The sequence below is a fragment of the Oncorhynchus nerka genome, linkage group LG26 (assembly GCF_034236695.1).
Source record: "Oncorhynchus nerka isolate Pitt River linkage group LG26, Oner_Uvic_2.0, whole genome shotgun sequence".
NCBI lineage: Eukaryota > Metazoa > Chordata > Actinopteri > Salmoniformes > Salmonidae > Oncorhynchus > Oncorhynchus nerka.
Genome location: NC_088421.1, coordinates 10,216,014 through 10,233,938, shown reverse-complemented (window position 1 = coordinate 10,233,938; position 17,925 = coordinate 10,216,014). Strand labels below are relative to the sequence as shown.

Genomic DNA, 17,925 nt, shown 5'->3' with positions numbered 1-17,925 from the left:
AGAAAACAACATTTTGAGTGCATTAGGCCTTTATAACAAACCTACAAATCCATCTAACACAAACATTGACTTTCAGTACCAAATATCTATCTCGCTTGTCGTTCATGTAAAATATGCGCCTGTACAAAAAAATGTAGACCAGGCAAGATACTTCGCGCGCATGAACATTTTCTTCCAAATATATTAGCAAATACAATATCTGTGGACTGTACATGTTATATACATTTCATAAAACAAATAACCATATATATATTATTTGAATATCATTATTTTTAATGCATTGTACTTTAATAAAATATACAATCAGGCAATATGAAGATAGTCTACATTTGTGCATCACCTACGCTCGACGTCCGTTTGCATTGAGGGGTCCTACATGTGCATGGTTTGGAAACAGAAGAGAAAACATTGTGAATAGTTCAAATAATTAGGAAAATAGTGATACAAATTTGAAACTACCGCTCTTTTTGCACATCAAGGTAACGTTATGTGTTTTTGTGCTGATATATTCTCCAGAACAAGCTTGCTACTTTATTGTAGAAAATCGAAACATCAACCGCAACACAGCCTGTCCGTTGGTTAGGGATGCCATTCATTCCCTATATAACTGCTATCTGCTAACTAGCTAGCGATTCCACCAAAACATAGCTAGCTAGCTAAGAGATTACTGTAGCTACTAAATATCTGTATTACAAAGTTGCAGATTTCAGGCCTTTTTAAAGTGAACCATTGTCTTTGAGGTGTGAGTTTGATGGGTTTCTTTTCATGATTTTCTCAACTTACTCGCCAATGCATGTAGTATCTAGCGTGTGTGTGTGTGTGTGTGTGTGTGTGTGTGTGTGCGCGCGCGCATCTGAAACGTTATACATGAACATCTGAACCAGTAACACAGCTAACTAATTGCAGAGTTAAAGTAGACAACATTCATTGGTTTGTAGAAGGTACACTTTGCAGAAGGCTAAATCATGTGCGTGGGTGTAATGCAGTTTTAATGCTAATCCATTATGTTTTCCTCTTACTCAGTCCCTTTCACAATGGAGACGGATCTGTATGACGAGTTTGGGAACTACATTGGTCCAGAACTAGACTCTGACGAGGATGATGATCTGGAGACAGACGACAGAGATGCGGATGAGGTTTGTTTACTGAAATCAACAGAGCGCATAGACGTTAATGCACATTACAACACATTCTAACAAAAATGAAGTAGGGTTGTTTATAATGTCACGTCATTTCATGACATGCTTGTGTTCCTTTCTGCTTTGTGAAGGCTGATGAGGATGAGGATGATGACCCGGCTGATGCTGATGAAGATGTCCCAGGAATGGAGGTAGTTCTGCACGAGGATAAGAAATACTATCCTACAGCAGAGGAAGTGTACGGGCCGGAGGTGGAAACTTTAGTCCAGGAAGAGGACGCACAGCCCCTCACAGGTCAGACACCACACACACAAACACAGTTTCACTTCTACACAAGCACATATATGCATTAATTCAGATATGATAGTATTAAACTTATTCCCATTTTCTCTCCATCCCCATCAGAACCCATCATCAAGCCTGTAAGGAACAAGCAGTTCACTCTGATGGAACAGGAGCTACCTTCCACTGTTTATGACATGGAGTATGTAATTGACCGTTCACAAGTTTGACTGTTGTAAACTAGACCTGCGTCTGTCTGTCTGTCTGTCTGTCTCTGTCTATACTCGCCAAAGGTCCATGTTTAACCCCTACCTCTCCTCTTCTGCAGGTTCCTGGCTGACCTAATGGACAGTCCCGAGCTGATCCGTAACGTCACCCTGTGTGGCCACCTGCACCACGGCAAGGTTAAAAACTCAGCAATTGACCTGCTTTAGAGCCAGACCTGGCTAAATCATGGATGTTAGTAACTAGACTGTTGGCATTATTGTGATTTAATGGATTTGTTTATTGTCTGTAGACGTGCTTCGTGGACTGCCTGATTGAACAGACACACCCAGAGATCAGGAAGAGAGATGACATGGATGTGAGTTTACGCCTCAGCTTGACTAAACTGCTCCAAACTTGCTGCTCACCTTTCATCCTAATTTGGAGAAATCCTATAATCAGAGAGGCTGCAGCCTACATACAGAGACTTGAAATCATTGGCCACTTTAATAAATGGAACACTAGTCACTTTATATAATGTCACTTTAATAATGTTTACATATCTTGCATTACTCATATATGTATATACTGTATTCTATACTATTATATTGTATCTTAATCTATGCTGCTCTGACTGCTCGTCCATATATTTATATATTCTTAATTCCATTCATTTACTTAGATTTGTGTGTATTAGGTATTTGTTGTGAAATTGTTAGATATTACTTTTTAGATATTGCTTCACTGTCGGAACTAGAAGCACAAGCATTTTGCTACCCCCGCAATAACATCTGCTAAACATGTGTGTGTGACAAATAACATTTGATTTGAATCTGAAATGCTCTGTGTATACTGTAAATCAGCCATTAATTTACTGCATTTCTCCTTGGTATTTCAGCTCCGTTACACAGATATCCTGTTCACTGAACAGGAGGTACGTTTTTATTGTATTCAGAGCTATGACAAGTTCTTGCAGAATTGTTTATCTCCCATATAAGTGCGTTGTGCTGACTCCTATTTGGTGCCTCCACAGCGAGGGGTTGGTATCAAGAGCACCCCTGTCACAATGGTTCTTCCAGACTCCAGAGGCAAATCCTTCCTCTTCAACATCATGGACACACCAGGTATGCAAAGCAACATAAAATCCAATGTTATTGGTCACATACACATATTTAGCAGATGTTATTACGGGTGTAGCGAAATGCTTGTGTTCCTAGGAAACGTAGGGGAGATTAAAAGAGTAATCAAGGGCGGTTGATTGATATAATTTACCGCCTCACTGTGTGTGATGTTGGGTTGGCTGCTTTAGAAAGGCAGAGCGGGACCTCATACCCTTTGTCGTCCCTGCAGGCCACGTCAACTTTTCGGATGAGGTGACATCAGGCATCCGACTCTCCGACGGCATCGTGCTTTTCATCGACGCAGCAGAAGGGGTGGGTGCTCTTACTTTTTCTTTTTTTTAGCTCAAATCCCCACTCACCTCAGAGATTCACTATCTTGTCTCACTTCTCTTATCAGACTTTGCTTCGGTGTTTGGCTTAAAGACGCAGGCTTTTGTGTTTCCACCTCTGAGGCCTGGCCCCAGAAAGTGAACTGTACCATTTCTCCCCTAACCCAGGCCTCTCTGCCCCTCTGTGTGTCTTTAGGTGATGTTAAACACAGAGCGTCTGATCAAGCACGCAGTCCAGGAGCGTCTGGCCATCACCATCTGCATCAATAAGGTGGACCGCCTCATCGTGGAGCTCAAGCTGCCCCCTACAGACGCCTACTACAAACTACGCCACATAGTGGACGAGGTCAACGCCATGCTCAGGTACTGACGTGGGGAGGGCCTGGTAACCATGGCTACGGGTTGACACAGGGGTGTGGAGGAAAGGAAATATCAACTTTTTTCAGATGAGATTACTACGAGTAGCAAACAGAGCATTTGTAAAGAAGATTCCATTGCAGAGTGAAACCATGAATGTGAAAACTACTAGCATTGAGATTAGCCTGTTGTACTATAGTGTCCAGTGTGTGTCATTGACTGTGGCTCCACTCTCCCCTTTCCCTCAGCACCTACTCTACAGACGAGAACCTGGTGGTGTCTCCTCTCCTGGGGAACGTGTGTTTCGCCAGCTCTCAGTACTGTGTTTGCTTCACCCTGGGCTCCTTCGCCAAGATCTACTCCGACACCTACGGTGAGACGACCCTCATTGTAAATAAGAATTTGTTTTTAACCGACTTTCCTAGTTAAATCAAGGTCACACACACCACACTGACCAAACAATTATTTTGTTGGCGTTTACATATGTCCCCATTACCAGTAAAACATAATCAAAACCTATTTCTTTCACTTACTTGCTGTGCTGTTTCGTTGTTAATTTCTTCAGTCGTTTCATTCTCAACCAGGATTTCTATGGTATGCCGTTTGGGTCTTTGCGTGTCTAAAAAGGCATCTTGCGCACCTACAGTGCTGGTCATAAAATTTGGATGCAAACAATGTTCTTCCCCAGAAACATAGGAAAACGACATCTGTTTCAGTAGCTATAGTTAGCTAGGTGTCATCTAAAACAACCCTAATTTATAAGACAGTCTTATTTGATTAATGGTGGTCGGACCCATCTACAGTGGGGCAAAAAAGTATTTAGTCAGCCACCAATTGTGCAAGTTCTCCCACTTAAAAAGATGAGAGGCCTGTCATTTTCATCATAGGTGTGTGAAGAGAGCCACATTAAGGATTAGCCACAATAGTGGACTTTGCATTTAGCCTTCAAAATAAAAGCATAATTGTACTATTTGTATTCATTTGTGTCACTGTCAATGACATACTTTTATTTTGAAGGCAAACTGAAAATTCCACTATTGTGCCTAATCCTTATTGTGGCTAGCTTCACAACACAACCCGGTCTGGTCGAGCATCACTAGCCAGATGAAGCTAGCTGGCTACTTATAACGTTAGCTTTGGGCAACAGGGTTAAGTAGCTGGCTAGCTAACTGAAGTTCAATTTCAGTAGGTGAACAACAAGTAGAAACCTAGCTAATATTTCCTCACAAGGATTCCTAAATCATTGCTAAGAATAATGAAAATGACTGCAGTTTCTGCTGGTCATTGTTTTCAGGCTGGTTGTATTGGTACTAGCTAGGTACCAAGCTAAAGCTAGCTACCCCAGAAATTGCGGTCGAACAAATTATGCTCTATTACCAACGCTCTATTGTAAACACATCGTGCGTGACTGGTGTTTACTTGTTTGCATACTTTTTTATACAGTTTGACAGTGCTTACTTTATCTGTTTTGACACGCAAAGACCCAAATGGCATTCCATAGTATGTATGTCGTGAAGCTAATAGCAGTACTACTAGGTAACTCCGGTAGGGAAACATCTGAAAAATAGCGCACTTGGTAGTGTGTACCGGTGCTCAACCAGTCAGCGCAAGCCAGCTTCACCTACGACAGAGAACGGTTGATTGTCAAGGGCAATGAATTCCATTATGGGCAGACATTGTGGGCTAGGTTAGGAATTCTGTGTAGCGCAAAATTTTACGTGGCGTCATTATGTTATGTACCTACGTTATATACAGTTGAAGTCGGAAGTTTACATACACTTAGGTTGGAGTCATTAAAACTTGTTTTTCAACCAATCCACAAATTTCTTGTAAACAAACTATAGTTTTGCCAAGTCAGTTGTGTCATGCACAAAGTAGATGTCCTAAGTCATTTTTCTAACAATTGTTTACAGACAGATTATTTCACTTATAATTCACTGTATCACAATTCCAGTGGGTCAGAAGTTTACATACACTAAGTGGACTGTGCCTTTTAAACAGCTAGGAAAATTACAGAAAATTACGTCATGGCTTTCAAAGCTCCTGATAGGTTAATTGACATAATTTGAGTCAATTGGAGGTGTACCTGTGGATGTATTTCAAGGCCTACCTTCAAACTAAGTTCCTCATTGCTTGACATCATGGGAAAATCTAAAGTAATCAGCCAAGGCCTTGAAAATTGTAGACCTCCACAAGTCTGGTTCATCCTTGGGACAAATTCCAAACGCCTGAATGTACCACGTTCATCTTTACAAACAATAGTACGCAAGTATAAACGCCATGGGACCACGCAGCCGTCATACCACTCAGAACGTCAGGAAGGAGACGTCTTATGCCGTTATGTTTGGAGGTAAAATGGGGAGATTTGCAAGCCGAAGAACACCATCCCAACCGTGAAGCCCGGGGGTGGCAGCATCATGTTGTGGGGGTGCTTTGCTGCAGGGGGGACTGGTGCACTTCACAAAATAAATGGCATCATGAGGGAGGAAAATTATGTGGGTATATTGAAGCAACATCTCAAGACATCAGTCAGGAAGTTAAAGCTTGGTCGCAAATGGGTCTTCCAAATGGACAATGACCCCAAGCATACTTCCAAAGTTGTGGCAAAATGGCTTAAGGCTAACAAAGTCAAGGTATTGGAGTGGCCATCACAACGCCCTGACCTCAATCCCATAGAATATTTGTCGGCAGAACTGAAAAAGCGTGTGCAAGCAAGAAGGACTACAAACCTGACTCAGTTACACCAGCTCTGTCAGGAGAAATGGGCCACAATTCACCTAACTTATTGTGGGAAGCTTGTGGAAGGCTACCCAAAACATTTGACCCAAGTTAAACAATTTAAAGGCAATGCTGCAAAATTCTAATTGAGTGTATGTAAACTTCTGACCCACTGGCAATGTGGTGATAGAAATGAAAGCTGAAATAAATAATAATCTCTACTATTATTCTGACATTTCACATTCTTAAAACAAAGTGTTGATCCTAACTGACCTAAAACAGGGAATTTTTACCAGGATTAAATGTCAGAAATTGTGAAAAACGGAGTTTAAATGTATTTGGCTAAGGTGTATGTAAACTTCCGACTTCAACTGTAGGTATGTATGGCAGCTTTGACACTGGTTTTTAACATCGGCGTTAACTAGACATCAGGCCGCTACCGATGTTGGCATTTTTAGCTAATATTGTCCGAATCTGATATGTTCACCGATATATCGTGCATCCCTAGTTTTAACCCTACGAATAACTGTTAAAAATGAACTGTTAACCCTTCTCTCTGGTGTTGCAGGTGACATCAACTACACAGAGTTTGCCAAGAGGCTGTGGGGAGACATTTATTTCAACCCCAAAACGTAAGTGGTTTTCATTTAGTGTCATTTAGACTTTTTGTCTGTAATGCACGACAATAACCCTGTTTTGTCTTCTCTCCTCAGGCGCAGGTTCACTAAGAAAGCCCCCACCAGTAACTCCCAGCGTAGCTTTGTGGAGTTTGTGTTGGAACCTCTGTACAAGATCTTATCTCAGGTAAGACCCATCTAATGCAATCATCTCCTAGGAAACAAATCTTATACGCTACATGCTAGGGTTGCAAAGGGTCGGACACTTTCTGGGAAATTTTCCATGGTTAAATTCAGCAAAATATTTACTTATAACAGTGAATCTTTTTTTTGTGGGATACACATCAGGCAATTCTAGGTCTTGTAGCATATTTTTATTAAACTATCCCCAATTCAATGGAATTGCAACCCTCTGCATGCACGGTGCAGTCTTCCGTCACATGCACGGTGCAGTCTTCCGTCACATGCACGGTGCAGTCTTCCGTCATTTCCCTGCAGCTAATGTAGAAGGAAAAGCTGTGCACATTTGCAAGCTGTGCCAAATCATATGTGAAGAATGTAACAAAGCTGCAGAATCATCTGGCCAAGTGCATAAAGTTCCCTCAGGAGCTCACAAGTAACCTCTGTCAAAAGTCCCTCTACTTCTATTTGATGTGAACATGATGAATCAGACACCTTATCGATAGCAACAGCTCATGGTCCTCCTGGAATCAAAAGTTTTTTTGACTCAATGGAGGAACGTAGTCAGAGAAATGCTGATGAATGTCTTGCTCGAGCTGTGTATGCAATTGGTTCACCTCTGATGCTCACAGGCATACACCCCTCCAACCAGACATGTTTTATCTACTCATTTGCTGGATGCAGAGTTCAACAGAGTTGGTCTAAAGTGGAGGAGTCCTACCCTCACATCACACCCATTGGCTGTGCTGCTCATGCATTGAATCTTCTCAAGGACATCATGGCACTGAAAAACACTCTACAAGAGAGCCAAGGAAATTGTTAGGTATGTGAAGGGTCATCAAGTTATAGCAGCAATCTACCTCACCAAGCAAAGTGAGAAGAATAAGAGCACCACATTGAAGCTGCCCAGCAACACCCGTTGGGGTGGTGTTGTCATCATGTTTGACAGTCTCCTGAAGGGCAAGGAGTCTCTCCAAGAAATGGCTATATCACAGTCGGCCGATATAGGCACCCCCATCAAGAGGATCCTCCTGGATGATGTATTTTGGGAGAGCAGCCCGAAACTCCTGAAACCTATAGCAGTAGCCATTGCACAGATTGAGGGAGACAATGCCATCCTGACTGGTGTTCAGACTCTGCTTACAGATGTGAGATAATTAATACGTACTGCCCTGCCCACTTCACTGTTACATTTACATTTAAGTCATTTAGCAGACGCTCTTATCCAGAGCGACTTACAAATTGGTGCTTTCACCTTATGACATCCAGTGGAACAGCCACTTTACAATAGTGCATCTAGGTCTTTTAAGGGGAGGGGGTGGGGGTGAGAAGGATTACTTTATCCTATCCTAGGTATTCCTTAAAGAGGTGGGGTTTCAGGTGTCTCCGGAAGGTGGTGATTGACTCCAAGCAGAGGAAACTGCAGATCTGAAATACATCAAAAAGTATGAAGACTTCTGCCTGAAGCCCATACACGCCGCAGCATACATGTTGGACCCCAAGTATGCTGGCAAGAGCATCCTGTCTGGTGCAGAGATCAACAAGGCCTATGGTGTGATCAGTACCATGTCTCACCACATTGGCCTGGATGAGGGCAAGGTTCTTGGCAGTCTGGTGAAGTACACTTCCAAGCAAGGGCTTTGGGATGGAGATGCAATATGGCAGGCGTGCCAACATGTCTCATCAGCCACCTGGTGGAAGGGAATTTGTGGATCTGAGGCTCTTTCCCCTGTTGCCTCATCATCCCACCAACATCAACCGCCTCAGAGCACAACTGGTCCTTGTTTGGGATCATTTTACAGATGTATGTTGAAAACGTTTTGGGGAGATGCGATGGATCATTCAATATTCCCTTTTGTTGTTCAGTCAAATCATCCCATGTGAAGAGTCAACTCATTAATTAAAGTTCAATTCATAACTAAATTGTTTGTTTTATTTCTATTGGAAGGATTTAATCATTTGAAATGATGTCTACTTATGATAAGGTCAAATGTTTATGTATCTGTCTCCAAATGATATGGTAAATATATCCAAATGCAAAAAAATCTACATTTAAATGGTATTAATATTAATTTGCATATATTTCCATTAATTCCCGCAGAAAGTTTCCACCTCCTGAATTTTCCCCAAAATGTGCAACCCTACTACATGCACAGATGATTTCTAGTGTAGACATGTCTGTTCCCTCAAACACTATCCCTGTGACTAATAAAAAGAAAAGGGGATTGCGTCTCCCATAAAAGACCGCAACAGTTTTTTCAGTTCACGGTGCTCTTAAAAGCTGACTCATTGCGACCTCGATCGGTCTTTGTCACAGAAAGCACCCTTTGAGAAAGGCCGGGCGAAACGCGTCCGCTTATGAACTCAATAGGAGCGCCATGAATTGAAAAGTGTTGTTGTGGCCATTCATGGGAGATGCCGTCACATTTTCTTGTTTGGACTCCATGACTTGACCCAGATGACCACCCCATTCCATAGAAGTCTTTAAGTAGCGCTAGCATGTCTGAAAAGTAAACTTCCCCCTTCTCTCTCTTTCCCTCCCAGGTGGTGGGTGACTGTGACACGTCTCTGCCTCGGGTGCTGGATGAGTTGGGGATCCACCTGGTCAAAGAGGAGCTGAAGCTCAACATCAGACCTCTACTCAGGCTGGTCTGTAAGCGCTTCTTCGGAGAGTTCACTGGTACGTACGCCATCCGCCACCCCCGTTTCCTCTCTGACCTCTACTGCCTCATCTACTGCCAATAACTGTATCGTGTTTAATCTTATTCACAGAGGTCGTTTACAGTTGAGCCATGTTTATCTCCTGTCTTTAGCAAGGCCTAATTATATTGTATGCATTCTCATTATAGGCTCTTAGTTTGCGTACACAATGACTCACTGTACGTGGTTATCGCTCACCCTCCGTGTGCTCTGGCCAGTGTATCCACCTACACTCTTGGATAATCAGTGGTATAATTGCACTCAATGTTATGTTTCTGTTGAGTGTGACAAGCATATTATTGTGATGCCGAGCATGACCTCCCTCCTGCAGGCTTTGTGGACATGTGCGTGCAGCACATCCCCTCACCACAGGGGGGTGCCAAGAACAAGATAGAGCACAGCTACACTGGAGGACTAGACTCAGACCTGGGGGAGGCCATGGCAGAATGCGACCCTGATGTGAGTGTGACGGAGTGGGGGGAAATAGGCCCTGGGGCTGGGGGTGAGAAGAGGCAAGAGAGAGACGGATGGTAGTTGGTTTATAGTAGGGGGAATCTGTTTTCAGTGTTAATCAATAGCCTCATTGCAATTGGAATCGCAATTAAGCAAGCGGGTGATTTGGAATTGACTGGGATTGAAGTGAGTTGTTAAAAGAAAATCGATCACAAACATTCCAAATGCCCTTCAGAGATCCTCTAGCCAATAATGAAGGGAGAGGCTTGAGATGTATCAAATAGTTGCTTTTGAATTCTGTTAGAAAAGGTTAATAACTAAGTTTATTTCCTCTCTCCCTGTATCCCTTCTCTATTGCCCGTTCTGTTTCCCCTCCTCCCACCAGGGTCCTCTGATGTGCCACACCACTAAGATGTACAGTACTGAGGACGGGGTGCAGTTCCACGCGTTCGGCCGGGTGCTGAGCGGTACCATCCAGGCGGGCCAGCCAGTCAAGGTGCTGGGCGAGAACTACACTCTGGAGGACGAGGAGGACTCGCAGGTCTGCACGGTGGGACGCCTCTGGATCAACGTCGCCAGGTAAGGACAGGCATTGTTAATATGCCACCTCGCGGACACATCACTTGGTCTGCGTCCCAAATGGAACACTCTCCCGTACATGGTGCTCAAATTAGGACGAGAGCTTTATGGGCCCTGGTCAAAAGTAATGCGCTATATAGGGAATAGGGGGCCATTTTGGGCGAAGAATGATTGTGTTCATTATAACAAGTTGACGGTTATGTATTCATTAGTCTAACCCCTCGGTGTTTCTTCCCTAGTCTCTGGTCCTCAATATAATAATGATCATCATGATTTGGTGGGTGCTTCTGTAACCGATGTGAAATGGCTAGCTAGTTAGCGTAGTTAGCGCACTAGCGTTTCAATCTGTGACGTCACTCGCTCTGAGACCTTGAAGCAGTTGTTCCCCTTGCTCTGCAAGGGCCGCGGCTTTTGTAGAGCGATGGGTAACGATGCTTCGTGGGTGTCAGTTGTTGTGTGCAGAGGGTCCCTGGTTCGAGCCCAGGTAGGGACGAGGAGAGGGACGGAAGTTATACTGTTACACTTATATCTGTCCTATTTCACATGTACATGTGTGTATTATACACAATGTTTTTTTGCGTATCCTAACCCCCTAAGTGTTCAGTATGAGAAGTTGTCTTGTCATTTACCCCAGCGGTTCACACCCCTTCACATTCTAAACCACAGGTACCAGATAGAGGTGAATCGTGTGCCTGCTGGCAACTGGGTTCTCATTGAGGGCTGTGACCAGCCCATCGTCAAGACAGCCACCATCACCGAGCCCAGAGGGAACGAGGAAGCCCAGATCTTCCGGCCGCTCAAGTTCAACACGGCGTCTGTCATCAAGATCGCTGTGGAGCCAGTCAACCCGTCAGAGCTGCCCAAGATGTTGGACGGACTGCGGAAGGTCAATAAGAGCTACCCCTCCCTCACCACCAAGGTGGAGGAGTCAGGGGAACATGTTATCCTGGGTACTGGGGAACTCTACCTGGACTGTGTCATGCACGACCTGCGGAAGATGTACTCCGAGATCGACATCAAGGTCAGTTCTCGCTCTCTCACATGTCCCTTCACCCAATTGGAACAACAAACTAATCTTCCTGTATCGGAATTGTAACATCTTAAACAAAATACCCTTCATGTCTGGTGTTATTCCTTGATTAGTTTTCCAGTACTGAATGTTTCCCTCTTTCTCCCAGGTGGCTGACCCCGTGGTGACCTTCTGTGAGACGGTAGTGGAGACGTCGTCTCTCAAGTGCTTTGCCGAGACGCCGAACAAGAAGTAAGCAACCACCATCTCCCCTGGGTCACCAGTGACCTAGCCTACAGTACACTAAACGACTAGTGTAGACTGTCTGCGTCCCAAATGGCACCCCATAGGGCTCTGGTCGAAAGTAGTGCACTATATAGGGAATAGGGTGTCATATGGGAAGCATTCGGTCCCATGTTGAGGTGTGAGGTTTCCTGTGCTGTGTGGATGGGTGGGAGATTGAGAGCTGTGGCTGTTTTGTCTGAATTTTATTGAACCTTTATTTAACTAGGCAAGTCAGTTAAGAACAAATTCTTATTTACAATGACTGCCTAGGAACAGTGGGTCAACTGCCTTGTTCAGGGGCAGAACGACAGATTTGTACCTTGTCAGCTCGGGGATTCGATCTCGCAACCTTTCGGTTACTGGCCCAATACTCTAACCACTAGGCTACCTGCCGCCCCTGTGTGATTGACGGTTGTGTGTTTTGATTGACAGGAATAAGATCACCATGATTGCCGAGCCTCTGGAGAAGGGCCTGGCTGAGGACATAGAGAACGAGGTGGTGCAGATCACATGGAACAGGTACGGAACACACCTGCACACCACCTATTTCTACAGAGACCTGCTGTATCCTTCTACCTGTCCACATGTCAGTGTCTCAACCCAAACAGACACCTTTCTTTACCGTACCTTGAGGCCTATCCTATCCGCAGGTGTGTGTGTGTGTCACTAATCCATCCTGTTGTTTAATCCACGGTTCCAGGAAGAAGCTGGGAGAGTTTTTCCAGACCAAGTATGACTGGGATCTGCTGGCTGCCAGGTCTATCTGGGCCTTTGGGCCCGACACCACCGGACCTAACATCCTGGTAGATGACACCCTGCCTTCTGAGGTGAGACCAGGGCTCTGGGGATGGGCTAGGTAGGGGTGGTGTGGAGGGCTGGTGGTCTTTGGGTCAGGCTGGGCTGAGGTGAGTTGGGCAGGCTAGGGCTCTGGGGTCATGCTGGGCTACTTTGGGGTCAGCCTGTCTGTCTCTAGGCCTAACTGTAAACAGACTGTGTGTGAATTGTGAGTGCGTGTTGGAGTTATTTAGGATGACTGCTGTCTAGCAGATGTGTGAACATGCATCGATGGATGTGTCAGTGAGTTGGCCCTCTGTCGACACCGGTGTGATCATGGGGGCATTGACCCATTGAGTGGCCTGTCATCGGGCACAACAACATCGGTCGTGGGTTAGTGTTATGCCACCTGGAAGACGAGGAAATATTATGATCAATGAGAACAATCAATCCCTCCATATTGATCTTTGATTATGACACTTGGGTGTAATGAAGGCAATTTTGTGTCCACCTGTATTCAGACGTGCGTAGCTTGGCACGAGGCATATGTCTCCAGGTAGTTGACGGTGTGTCATTGTGTGCAGGTGGACAAGGCTCTGCTGGGCTCGGTTAAGGACAGCATCATCCAGGGCTTCCAGTGGGGCACCAGGGAGGGGCCTCTGTGTGATGAACGTAAGTGTCTTGCCACTCTTTATCACTCACTCACTCACGCAATCACCTAACCGCTGTATGTCCCCTCCCTAGCTATCAGAAACGTGAAGTTTAAGATCCTGGATGCGGTCATAGCGCAGGAGCCTCTACACAGAGGAGGAGGACAGGTCATCCCCACAGCCAGGAGAGTGGTGTACTCTGCCTTCCTCATGGTGAGATCGTCCCTCTCTCTCTCTCTACCTCCCTCCCTCACCCTCTCCTTCCATCTTTCATTAACTCTCGCTCCCTCTCTTGCTTCCTATCCTTTTTCTCCTGAGTTACATGACCTTGATTTAAAGTGCTGGTTTCCTCTGACTTGCTCTTGTTTGTACTGAGGTGTGAAGGCCTCCCTCTTTCAAGGGTGTCTCCTTTTTTCCCCTTTTTTCTTTTGGTTCCTTGCATCCCTCCATCATTGCCTGCCTCTCGGGCTTCTCTCCTCTGACTTTCTCCACTGTTCTTTCCTCCTCTGCCCTCTATCTTCTCTGGCTCTCCCTCCTGCCCTCCTCTCCTCTGGTTCTCCTAATGGCTGTCCCAATTACTGTCCCTCTCCTGTCCCTCGCAGGCCACCCCCAGGTTGATGGAGCCCTATTACTTTGTCGAGGTCCAGGCCCCAGCTGACTGTGTGTCTGCTGTGTACACAGTACTGGCCAGACGGAGGTGAGGTCCGCAAACCACTAAATAACGATGTCTCCTCTGTACCATCCCAATTACCCCACCCATAACTTCTTGACTGACCTTTTTAAACCTTCATCTGGAAAGTTGAACGTGGAAATATTGTGCTGATTGCTCAAATGTGGTGGTTTTGTTATTGTCGTTGTTACAATTCTATCTGCTGTGTTTTTGTGTTGTGCTCCAGAGGTCATGTCACCCAGGACGCCCCCATCCCCGGGTCTCCCCTCTACACCATCAAGGCCTTCATCCCAGCCATTGACTCGTTTGGCTTCGAGACTGACCTGAGAACACACACACAGGGCCAGGCCTTCTCCCTGTCCGTCTTCCACCACTGGCAGGTGGGATCAAACGGCCGGACACTCTCACACACACACACACACATGTGTGCCCTCTTTCTTAATGCCCACCAGCTGTGTTAACATACACATGCACACACACTCGGACAGAATGATGCCAGAGTGACGAACCTCGTGCTCATGCCTGCCACTCTGAGTAAATTGGTTTGGATGCTGACTAGAAGGGTGTTGAGTCAGCAGCTATTGTGTACGCTACAGTTGTCTCTGTCTTTCCCCCCCTGTGTCGTGTGTCTCTCTCTCTCTTCTCCTCTTTGGCTGTGTCAGGAAAAATGTATTTGCTCCTCTAGTCTCCCCTCTTCTGTAAAACTGAAACGGAGGGGATTCCTCTCCGTAGCGTGGCCATCACCCCCTCCCAGTGTGTGGAGAAACAGTGTGGTGTGATGGCGTTTAGCGGCCCTGCTCCATCTGTTCATTGGGCTGCAGACGCTCCATTGATTTTTTTCTCCCCCGTTCAATCTTTCCCCCGCAGGCCTGGGGTTTTGTTACAGCACAGTCCTAGGATTTGTCCCAAATGGCCACCCTATTCCCTATTTAGGCTAGTGCACTAATATTGACAAGGACCCATAGGGCTAAATAGGGAATATGTTGCCATTTTGGGATTGGAATGCAGCCCCACACGGAGGAGGGAGTGAGAGATTGCAGAGTTGGCGAAACGGCGCCTTGCCTGATTTGGCGCCAAGAGATTCACTACCCCCCTTCCAACAGGCATGAAAACGGGATTGAGGTGCCGGTGAAGATGATAGTTTTAAGTAATCATTTTAAAACGCCATTCTACTCCGAACTAGATGTGCTAACGTTGCGGCGATGAAGAGTGTGACGGACATCCCCCTGACTCAGTGACATGGAGAACGCCGGCTGACTAGCAGAGAACAGATCACGTGTTTGAGTGGTGAAAGGTTTAGTGGTGGTGACTCTATTATAGGAGGCCTCTGCTCAGGTTTCAGCTTCTGTACATCTAGTCAGTGTGTGGAACATGTGAAGCCGAAGACTAGATGGGAAATTTCTCAAACGGACCATATTGTCCTTTGCACTCATTCCCCTTTTTTTTCTTTTCAACCCTCATGATCCCTGTTTCTACTCTCTCCTCTCCCCCCAGATTGTCCCTGGTGACCCCCTGGACAAGAGCATTGTGATCAGGCCGCTGGAGCCCCAGCCTGCCCCTCACCTGGCAAGAGAGTTCATGATCAAGACCCGCCGGCGCAAGGTACATATGTATACTACCCCCCCCCCCCCCCCCCTTCACCATGTCTGTGAGGGGAGGTGTGCCTTAAGTATGTACTATTGACCCTGCACATCACGACCATGTGACTGACCGACTCCCTGGTTTCCATGCAGGGTCTGAGTGAGGATGTGAGCATCAGCAAGTTCTTTGACGACCCTATGTTGTTGGAGCTGGCCAAGCAGGACGTGGTGCTCAACTACCCCATGTGAGGTGTCAGGAGACTGGTAGACAACGACCGGAGTGCTACCCTCCACCACCAGCACCACATTGTATGGGGGCTATAAACCCCACTGAGGTGGGTGGACATTGTCACAGAGGGAAGCGGAGTCTGCCAGTTTTGTTTCCTGCTTTCATATTGGTGATTTATGTGGACTTTGTTAACCAGGTGCGGTCACTTACCCCCATCAGTGACTTAAGTTAATCAATGAAGCACTGATATGGAACCCAACAGACCCTTCAATCTCCTGTTAAGACTTTGGCCACCCGTGCTCTCCTTGTAGGAAGGACTGTTATTATGATAGGATTGCATCTACAGTTGTAGGGGCTGGCGGGATAGCAACATCTCTGACACCTCTCATCATCAGCGCAATGAGGTGTTTCCCCTCATCAATGTCTTTGTTTATTTTTTGACATGTATAAATTCCCAAATGTTTTGTAGATGGAAGATGACTTGAAAGCAGGCTTGATTTTTTTTTATTGTGAAATTGGATATCTTGCGTCTGTTTTGAGTAAAAAATAAATATGCTTGTGAAATCAGTTTTGTTTGAATCCATAACCAACTGAGGTAACTTTATTTTCTTCACTTCCAGGTGTTTAGTTTGGTTCACATTGAGGGCCCTTTTCGGAAGTTACTGTATATACGTCATCAAATCAAATCAAATTTATTTATATAGCCCTTCGTACATCAGCTGATATCTCAAAGTGCTGTACAGAAACCCAGCCTAAAACCCCAAACAGCAAACAATGCAGGTGTAAAAGCACGGTGGCTAGGAAAAACTCCCTAGAAAGGCCAAAACCTAGGAAGAAACCTAGAGAGGAACCAGGCTATGTGGGGTGGCCAGTCCTCTTCTGGCTGTGCCGGGTAGAGATTATAACAGAACATGACCAAGATGTTCAAATGTTCATAAATGACCAGCATGGTCGAATAATAATAAGGCAGAACAGTTGAAACTGGAGCAGCAGCACAGTCAGGTGGACTGGGGACAGCAAGGAGTCATCATGTCAGGTAGTCCTGGGGCACGGTCCTAGGGCTCAGGTCCTCCGAGAGAGAGAGAAAGAAAGATAGAATTAGAGAGAGCATATGTGGGGTGGCCAGTCCTCTTCTGGCTGTGCCGGGTGGAGATTATAACAGAACGTGGCCAAGATGTTCAAATGTTCATAAATGACCAGCATGGTTGAATAATAGTAAGGCAGAACAGTTGAAACTGGAGCAGCAGCATGGCCAGGTGGACTGGGGACAGCAAGGAGTCATCATGTCAGGTAGTCCTGGGACATGGTCCTAGGGCCCAGGCCAGTTGAAACTGGAGCAGCAGCATGGCCAGGTGGACTGGGGACAGCAAGGAGTCATCATGTCAGGTAGTCCTGGGGCATGGTCCTAGGGCTCAGGTCCTCCGAGAGAGAGAAAGAAAGAGAGAAGGAGAGAATTAGAGAACGCACACTTAGATTCACACAGGACACCGAATAGGACAGGAGAAGTACTCCAGATATAACAAACTGACCCTAGCCCCCCGACACATAAACTAATGCAGCATAAATACTGGAGGCTGAGACAGGACCTTGATGTGTTATTGCACTGTATGTATATGGCGGTGATGTACAGCAGAAGTGGGTGTGTGCAGTGCAGAGCGCCACGTTGGAGCACAGGCGTCCGTGTGAGTGATTGGCATGTCTGTTTTGGGAGGCTGTGTGGGCTGTGACCGATGGACAGGCCTCTGGATGGGGATAGGCAGCCACGGAAGATAGATGGCGAGACCAGGGTCACATGCACCACAAGTGTGCTGCCCTGTGCTGGAGCACAAAGCCTCAGTCTTTCTGTGATTCCTCACATTCTATCTCCTTGCCTCCTTTATTGGAGGAGAAGGTCCAGGGTCCCTCCCCTAGGACCACCTCCAATGGGTTTTGAGAAGGAGACGAGGAAAGATGAATTGAGAAAGAGCCACCGGGAAAGGTAGCAAGGTGGGAGAAAGGAGGTTAAAGAAATGGACACTGGTGGTTTTGTTTCTAACTGAGCCTCTCTCT

General features: G+C 45.8%; 1 protein-coding gene across 1 annotated transcript; it reads left to right on the top strand.

Moving 5' to 3' along the window:
- Positions 1-348: 348 nt before the first annotated feature.
- On the top strand, positions 349-16,443 carry LOC115110244 (116 kDa U5 small nuclear ribonucleoprotein component). The gene is made up of 26 exons (XM_029635736.2): positions 349-479; positions 1,024-1,136; positions 1,271-1,433; positions 1,545-1,623; positions 1,750-1,825; positions 1,939-2,004; positions 2,524-2,559; positions 2,659-2,749; positions 2,976-3,058; positions 3,272-3,438; positions 3,681-3,805; positions 6,719-6,782; positions 6,864-6,954; positions 9,492-9,627; positions 9,979-10,106; positions 10,486-10,679; positions 11,346-11,700; positions 11,858-11,940; positions 12,406-12,492; positions 12,674-12,800; positions 13,332-13,419; positions 13,492-13,610; positions 14,000-14,094; positions 14,294-14,447; positions 15,562-15,669; positions 15,801-16,443. Exons 2-26 carry the CDS (start codon positions 1,035-1,037, stop codon positions 15,894-15,896), a joined length of 2,913 nt encoding a protein of 970 aa, XP_029491596.1. The 5' UTR covers positions 349-479; positions 1,024-1,034; the 3' UTR covers positions 15,897-16,443.
- The last annotated feature ends 1,482 nt before the right edge of the window (positions 16,444-17,925 follow it).